This window comes from Bison bison, unplaced genomic scaffold, assembly GCF_000754665.1.
Source record: "Bison bison bison isolate TAMUID 2011002044 unplaced genomic scaffold, Bison_UMD1.0 scf7180017864492, whole genome shotgun sequence".
NCBI lineage: Eukaryota > Metazoa > Chordata > Mammalia > Artiodactyla > Bovidae > Bison > Bison bison.
In genome coordinates, this window is record NW_011495051.1 from 6,503,264 (window position 1) to 6,510,321 (window position 7,058).

The following is a 7,058-nucleotide window of genomic DNA, read 5'->3' on the forward strand; positions in this document are numbered from 1 at the left end:
GGGTGATCAGAGCAAGAGGGTGGAGCTGGAGTCAGGGCCCAGAGTGGGCTGTGCAGGCCTGGGGGAAGGGGGAGCCCTGCAGGCCAACAAGGGGCCAACTGTGTCCCGCTACAGGGAGCTGCGAGTTAGCCAGCCATGAGCAGGACACAGGCCTGACCAGCTGTGCGTTCTACAAAAATACAGACCCTTCGGGCTGACACTTTGAGTGGACCACATAGGCCGGGGCTGGCAGCAGGAGACTGGCCAGGCAGGGGCAGAGTGAGGGGGCCTCCCACCACTTTCCTTTCATACTGCCCGTCCCCTCGGGGTTTGGGGAATGACCAGGAGAATGTGTGCTGGAAAGAGGGGTCAGACTGGTGTGAGGGGTACTTTGTAGCAACAGCTGAGCCGTCCATGACCTGCTGAGGTTCAGGCCCTGGCAGGGTGGTTGGTCCCCCTTTTGGTCCAACGGGGGCTGGGCCATCATGTATCTCACTTGAGCCCCATGGTTACTGCATGAGGAGCTGCCACTCTGTTTACTGATGAGGAGCCGAGGTCCCCAGATCATCTGGTAGAAGAGGGGAAGGGAGAGCTCCAACCATTGTTGGATGCTGGCAGTGCTGGGCAGGCCCCAGGGAGTACCCTACGGGGATTCTGATCTGGGATGGGTGCTCAGAGGCCGGTTCTGTCAGATGCCTAGGGTCCCTGTGGTGGGCACACATGCCTCTCCCCTGCACTTTGCTTACAACCTCCTCCCCCACTTCCCTTCCCTGCAGGCTCGGGACGTGTATGAGGAGGCCATCCGGACTGTGATGACCGTGCGGGACTTCACCCAGGTGTTTGACAGCTATGCCCAATTCGAGGAGAGTATGATCGCGGCGAAGATGGAGACCGCCTCGGAGCTGGGGCGGGAGGAGGAGGGTGAGCTGGGGGAGAGGGGTCCCTAGTGACTTCTTGGGGGTGAGTGGGTCTTGGGGTCAGAGGCCAGCAGCAGGGGAGTGTGAGTGGGTGGGTTGCCAGGACTGGGGACACTTTTCAGTGGGGCTTGGGTTGAACGCTGGTGGGAAGGGAAAACAGGGTACACAGTGAGGTGGAGAGGGGGCCTGGGCCAGAGCTTGGCAGGGAAGGAGGGCTTGGGGGGGGGCGGTGGGATTGAGGGGTTTCCAGGGTAGCCTGGACCCTGCCCACGTGTGGGTTCACGGTGGCCCTGGGGCAGCTCGGAGAGGGAGTGCCCAGATGGACAGTGGGGGCGTAGGGTAGGGACCGGCAGTGAGCAGGAGGTGCCCTGGGTACTGTGAACTGACGCCCTCCGCCCTGCCCCGACTTCGCAGATGACGTAGACCTGGAGCTACGCCTGGCCCGCTTCGAGCAGCTCATCAGCCGGCGGCCTCTGCTCCTCAACAGCGTCCTGCTGCGCCAGAACCCACACCACGTGCACGAGTGGCACAAGCGTGTGGCCCTGCACCAGGGCCGCCCTCGGGAGGTGTGTGACGGCCCCACCTCCAGAGCCTGTCTTGGCCCCCTCTCCTCCGAGGCCCCCCCCCTCCCCACCAGGTCCCCGCCCAGCCTGACCCAGCCCTTCCCTCCCAGATCATCAATACGTACACGGAGGCTGTGCAGACGGTGGACCCCTTCAAAGCCACCGGCAAGCCCCACACGCTGTGGGTCGCGTTTGCCAAGTTTTACGAGGACAACGGGCAGCTGGACGATGTGAGTGTGGGTGTCGCGGATGGACGTCTTATGGGTCCTCTGCCCCGCCCCCTTCGTGGGCGGGGTCTCAGCCTGGCCTCTGCCCGCCCCGCAGGCCCGCGTCATCTTGGAGAAAGCCACCAAGGTGAGTTTCAAGCAGGTGGACGACCTGGCCAGTGTGTGGTGCGAGTGTGGAGAGCTGGAGCTCCGGCATGAGAACTACGACCAGGCCTTGCGACTTCTGCGGGTGAGCATAGGCTGGCGCGGGGTGGGATGGGCAGGTGAAGGGTGGGATGGGCAGGCGAGGGGTGGGATGGGCGCGCTTGGGCGCTGCAGGGTGTGCCGTCAGGGTTCAGGACGCCCCCTGAGCGCCTCCCCCTGCCGTCCTTGCCCCTGCAGAAGGCGACAGCGCTGCCTGCCCGGCGCGCTGAGTACTTTGATGGCTCAGAGCCTGTGCAGAACCGTGTGTACAAGTCTCTGAAGGTGTGGTCCATGCTGGCCGACCTGGAGGAGAGCCTCGGCACCTTCCAGGTGAGCCCCTGGAACAGGATGGGGGTGGGATTGCACCTTCCAGTGGAGCCCCTGGGATGGGGTGGGGGAATGCGACGCGCTCCCTACGGAGGGGAGTGGGGCTGACTCCCCCACCCGGGGCACACCGCCCTGTCCCCGCCCCACAGTCCACCAAGGCAGTGTACGACCGCATCCTGGACCTGCGCATCGCCACGCCGCAGATCGTCATTAACTACGCCATGTTCCTGGAGGAGCACAAGTACTTTGAGGAGAGCTTCAAGGTACGGGGGTCCCACCCAGGTGTCAGGGACACTGTTCCTGTGCTCAGGCCACCCCCACAAGGTACCACCCACTGGGCGGCTTAACCCACGGAGGTGCGTTTTCTTCGTCGTGGAGGCCCAAAGTCTGAGATCAAGGTGTGGGCAGGGTGGTTTTCCTCCGAGAGCCCCTCCCTTTGGCTTGTAGAGGTCGCCTCTTCGTGGTGTTCTGACGTGGCTGCCTCTGCTGTCATGAGGATGTGAGTTGTATTGGAGTGAGGTCACCTTAATCATCTCATTTTAACTCAAGTTATGTCTTGTAAAATTTTTTCCCAAATAATCTTGTTCTGAGGTACTGGGAGCTAGGGTTTTGACTTGAATTTGGGGGGACACAGGGACACAGGAATGGGGACACGGTGGGGGGGACGGTGTCGTACACACATGAGTGCCGCCTCTTGAGTGTCAGGCCTGCCCCCCTGCCTGGGTGGTGACCTTTCTCCCCAGGCTTCAGTGTCTGTGGAGCTGAGGATCTACTCCCATCTTCGGCCATAAAGTTGCTGAGTTAGCTTAGTGAGTCCTAGTCCAGCTCTGTCTAGGGTCCTGGCAGCCTATAGAGGGAGACAGGCCATGCATTGGCCGCCAGGCTGGGTTTTGATTGCGTGATCATGGGGAGGAGCAGGAGGGAGAGGCAGGCAGGCAGGCCAGGGGCCCGCTGAATGAGCCAGAAGGGGACATGGGCGTGAGGGGTCCTCCTGCTGAGGGCTCACACACAGCACCCCCTCGGGCAGGCATACGAGCGCGGCATCTCGTTGTTCAAGTGGCCCAACGTGTCGGACATCTGGAGTACCTACCTGACGAAGTTCATTGCCCGCTACGGGGGCCGCAAGCTGGAGCGGGCACGTGACCTCTTTGAGCAGGCGCTGGATGGCTGCCCTCCCAAATATGCCAAGAGTGAGGGGGGCCAAATGGTCTTGGGGGGTAGGGGCGCATCCCAGGCCCAACCGCTGATCTCTAATCCCACCCCCTGCTTTGTCCTGCCGCAGCGCTGTACCTGCTGTACGCGCAGCTGGAAGAAGAGTGGGGCCTGGCGCGGCACGCCATGGCAGTGTATGAGCGTGCCACCAGGGCTGTGGAGCCTGCGCAGCAGTACGACATGTTCAACATCTACATCAAGCGGGCGGCTGAGATCTACGGGGTCACCCACACCCGCAGCATCTATCAGAAGGCCATTGAGGTGCCCGCGTTGGGGGTGGGGGGTGAGGGGGGAAGAAGAGGGTCTTGCAGGCAGGGAATCTGAGTGAGCCTGTGTGTGTGTGGCAGAGGGTAGGCTTACTGCCCAGGGGCCAGCCAGCCTGGTGTGCCCAGAGGGGTGTGTGCACCCCCGCCCCCATCCCAGCCTCCCTGACCGCTCCCAACCCCACCAGGTGCTGTCTGACGAGCACGCCCGGGAGATGTGCCTGCGGTTCGCTGACATGGAGTGCAAGCTCGGGGAGATCGACCGCGCCCGGGCCATATACAGCTTCTGCTCGCAGATCTGCGACCCCCGGGTAGGGACGGTCCTGGACCTGGGGAGGGATTGAGGGGTGGGAGGTTGTGGCCAAGCTAACCAGCTCATGTTCCTGCTACCCCCTCTGCAGACGACCGGGGCCTTCTGGCAAACGTGGAAGGACTTTGAGGTCCGGCATGGCAATGAGGACACCATCCGGGAGATGCTGCGGATCCGCCGCAGCGTGCAGGCCACATACAACACACAGGTCAACTTCATGGCCTCGCAGATGCTCAAGGTGTCGGGCAGCGCCACGGGCACCGGTGAGCGGGCCCTTGCCATGGGTGCTGGCCTCCCAGGTCTGAGAGCATCAAGGTTCACCCGTCCCCCATGCCTCAGGCTGGGAACCCCCTGGGGGATTGGGGCCTCAGGCTTACGTGGGGGGCACCCAGCAGCACCCAGAACAAAGCAGGCACGGTCCCCACGGCATCTGACCCCCACGTTCCCTGCCTCCCCCCCAGTGTCCGACCTGGCCCCCGGGCAGAGCGGTATGGATGACATGAAGCTGCTGGAGCAGCGTGCCGAGCAGTTGGCGGCCGAGGCGGAGCGGGACCAGCCCTCAAGGGCCCAGAGCAAGATCCTGTTTGTGAGGTGAGGGAGGGCGCCCTGAGGCTGGGGCTCAGAGCCAGCCAGCTCTCAGGAGGGGAGGCACCAGGAGGTGGGGGGCCGCCGGGCCTGGCTGAGCAGTGTGGCCCCCTCCGCCCCAGGAGTGACGCCTCCCGGGAGGAGCTGGCTGAGCTGGCCCAGCAGGCCAACCCAGAGGAGATTGAGCTGGGCGAGGACGAGGATGAGGATGAAATGGACCTGGAGCCCAACGGTGAGGGGCCAGTGGGCCGGAGGGATGGAGGGTAGGGGTGGGACCCCCTCCCAGAGAGTGACCGAGTCCTCCTCACATCCCACCCCCATCCAGAGGTGCGCCTGGAACAGCAGAGCGTGCCAGCCGCTGTGTTCGGGAGCCTGAAGGAAGACTGACTCCCGCCCCTGCCCACTCTGCCTCTCCCCTCAATGAAGCTTGTGTTTGTACGTCCTGGTCTGAGCCTCCTTCCTGCCCCCTCTCTCCTGCTGCCCAGGTGCCTGAGGGGTTTGCCAACTCAGCGCCCCGCCCCCCTCCACCCCTGGATTGGCTCATGTGGGAGGTGGGGCAGGCTGGGCTCTAGGCCAGGGCAGGCACCCGCCCCACCCTCACCCCACCGAGCCAGTTCTGGACTCTGAGAGGCCAGTCTCTCCGCGGCCTGAGGGCCTGATCCTAGAGGGGCCCTGTCCCGCTTCCCATCAGCAGGTAGACAGCACGCCACCTCGAACCCTTCCTCCCTGGGCGAGGGCGGCACCCTCCACCCTTGGGAGGTTACTAGTCTGAGAGCTTTGGAGGCAGGCAGGCCCTGACCACCTCTGCGATCTTAGCAAGGCTATTCTCTACCTGGACAGCAGCCAGGAGCCAGACCTCGGCCCTGGGCCACGGCCAGGGCGTGGTCCTTAGTCCTAAGCTCTGGGAAGCCATTATCGGGCTCTAAGCTATTAAAGGATTTGAAGCATTCAGGGACTTAATCAGATTTGTGCCCTTAACAGGCCAGGCAGACTGCTGTGGGACCGGCTGGTAGCAGGAGGTGACTGGGGATGCAGTCATGGGGACAGAGAAGTGAGTGAGCAGGTAGGCCTTCAGGAGGCGAATGTGCAGGATCAGGTGACCCTGGGGAGGCTGAGGTTCCCCACTTGAGCTTATGACTTAGCTCCTCCACCTGAGACATCCGGGGGCCACGCCAAGGCAGCAACCTCAGACCTGGAGCTTGACTGAGAGAAACAGGACCCCCTGGCCCAGAGGCAGTCACCGAGTCTAGAAACGTAGGCAGTGGGGTGAGGGAGAGAAGATCAAGTTTAGCAGTTGGCCAAGGACCAAATGACAGGAGGGGCCGATAATAACAGCCAGGCTGAGGAGGAAAATGAAGCCAGTAGGGGTGGGGAGGGCTGGCCGGAAGCCCCAGGTGCCCAGGAGTTCAGCTAAGAGGCAGCTGGGAATCAGCCATGGGGCCCGGGCAGGGGACTCATGCCAGACCTTGGCAGAAGCTGCACCAGAGCCATCGAAGGGGGCAGACAAGAGGCTGGAGCAGGATCAAGAGAGAATTGGGAGACAGGAAATGGCGAGCGTGGGAAACCTCTCCTGCAGAGATGTCCCCAGCCCCCCAGCTAGCCTCGAGGAGATGGCCAGTAGTCTCGCTCTCTTTAAATTACTTTATTCAAGAAGGTGGGGAGGACAGACGGTTGGGGGGGACTGAGCTGAGCCCTGAGTCCCTGAACCTCCCAGCTCAGCCCCCACAGCAGGACGGGACAAAAATTAGGGGGTGGGGACTCCAGCCCCACCCAGACAAGGTCGGGGACAGACAGGACCCAGGAACACCGACTGACTGTCCTCCGGGCTGGTCCCCGGAGGGGGCGGCAGTCGGAGTACACAGGGCCCGGCCTGCGGACCACCCAGGATGGGGCTATTTGGGGGTGCTGCTGCCCTTCTTGGGAGTGGTGGGCTTCTTGCTCTGCCAGAGGTGTCCCTGGATGGTGAAGGCATCCACGCTCATGGACATGGTCTTGGCGGGGATCTGCGTGAAGCGCTTGCGGTCTGAGTTGTACTTGTAGATGCCCTCGACCATGGCTGGCGTGACCGTGCGGGGGCCATAGCCCGCCAGCCGTGACAGCTCCTCTGTTTCTGCGGACAATGTGTACAGGGCCCGGAACTGGCAGCTTGAGTCGCGGAAGAGGATCAGGAAGTGGTTGGCCTTGCTCTTCTCGATCTCCTGGTGGGCGGCAGACACAGTTAGCCAGGCCACCAGAGACCCCCCACCTGCCCCTGACCCCCTATAAAGCCCCGGCAAGGGCCTACCTCAAGAATGCGGTTCTTCTGTGGCTCATTCACCTTGCCTGCCAGGCAGCAGTGTGACAGGGCATTGTGGATGATGAACTTGTTGGACTTGGCACTCGGCTCCTTGTACAGCCGCGGACCTAGGGGGCAGGGCAGTGAGCAGGGACTGGTGGGGGCCGGTGCTCACCACCCCCCCACCCCCGAAAGTCCTACCACCTACCCGTATACT

The 7,058-nt window shown here is 63.0% G+C and overlaps 2 protein-coding genes across 2 annotated transcripts in view; one reads left to right on the forward strand and one right to left on the reverse strand.

Annotated features, from left to right (window-relative positions):
• The window catches only part of XAB2 (XPA binding protein 2), a 9,402-nt gene extending 3,889 nt beyond the window's left edge, over nt 1–5,513 (forward strand). The window contains exons 7-19 of the mRNA XM_010828291.1: nt 756–900; nt 1,311–1,462; nt 1,570–1,689; nt 1,784–1,915; nt 2,068–2,199; nt 2,346–2,459; nt 3,224–3,386; nt 3,479–3,669; nt 3,860–3,982; nt 4,073–4,244; nt 4,443–4,572; nt 4,689–4,798; nt 4,892–5,513. Of these exons, the coding sequence (XP_010826593.1) occupies nt 756–900; nt 1,311–1,462; nt 1,570–1,689; nt 1,784–1,915; nt 2,068–2,199; nt 2,346–2,459; nt 3,224–3,386; nt 3,479–3,669; nt 3,860–3,982; nt 4,073–4,244; nt 4,443–4,572; nt 4,689–4,798; nt 4,892–4,953 (1,746 nt within the window). The 3' untranslated portion in view covers nt 4,954–5,513. The remainder of the gene's footprint in view (nt 1–755; nt 901–1,310; nt 1,463–1,569; nt 1,690–1,783; nt 1,916–2,067; nt 2,200–2,345; nt 2,460–3,223; nt 3,387–3,478; nt 3,670–3,859; nt 3,983–4,072; nt 4,245–4,442; nt 4,573–4,688; nt 4,799–4,891) is intronic.
• Nucleotides 5,514–6,193: 680 nt separating this feature from the next.
• Nucleotides 6,194–7,058, reverse strand: part of CAMSAP3 (calmodulin regulated spectrin-associated protein family, member 3) — a 16,274-nt gene continuing 15,409 nt past the window's right edge. The window contains exons 19-20 of the mRNA XM_010828486.1: nt 6,851–6,969; nt 6,194–6,764 (exon numbers count right to left, since the gene is read on the reverse strand). Of these exons, the coding sequence (XP_010826788.1) occupies nt 6,459–6,764; nt 6,851–6,969 (425 nt within the window). The 3' untranslated portion in view covers nt 6,194–6,458. The remainder of the gene's footprint in view (nt 6,765–6,850; nt 6,970–7,058) is intronic.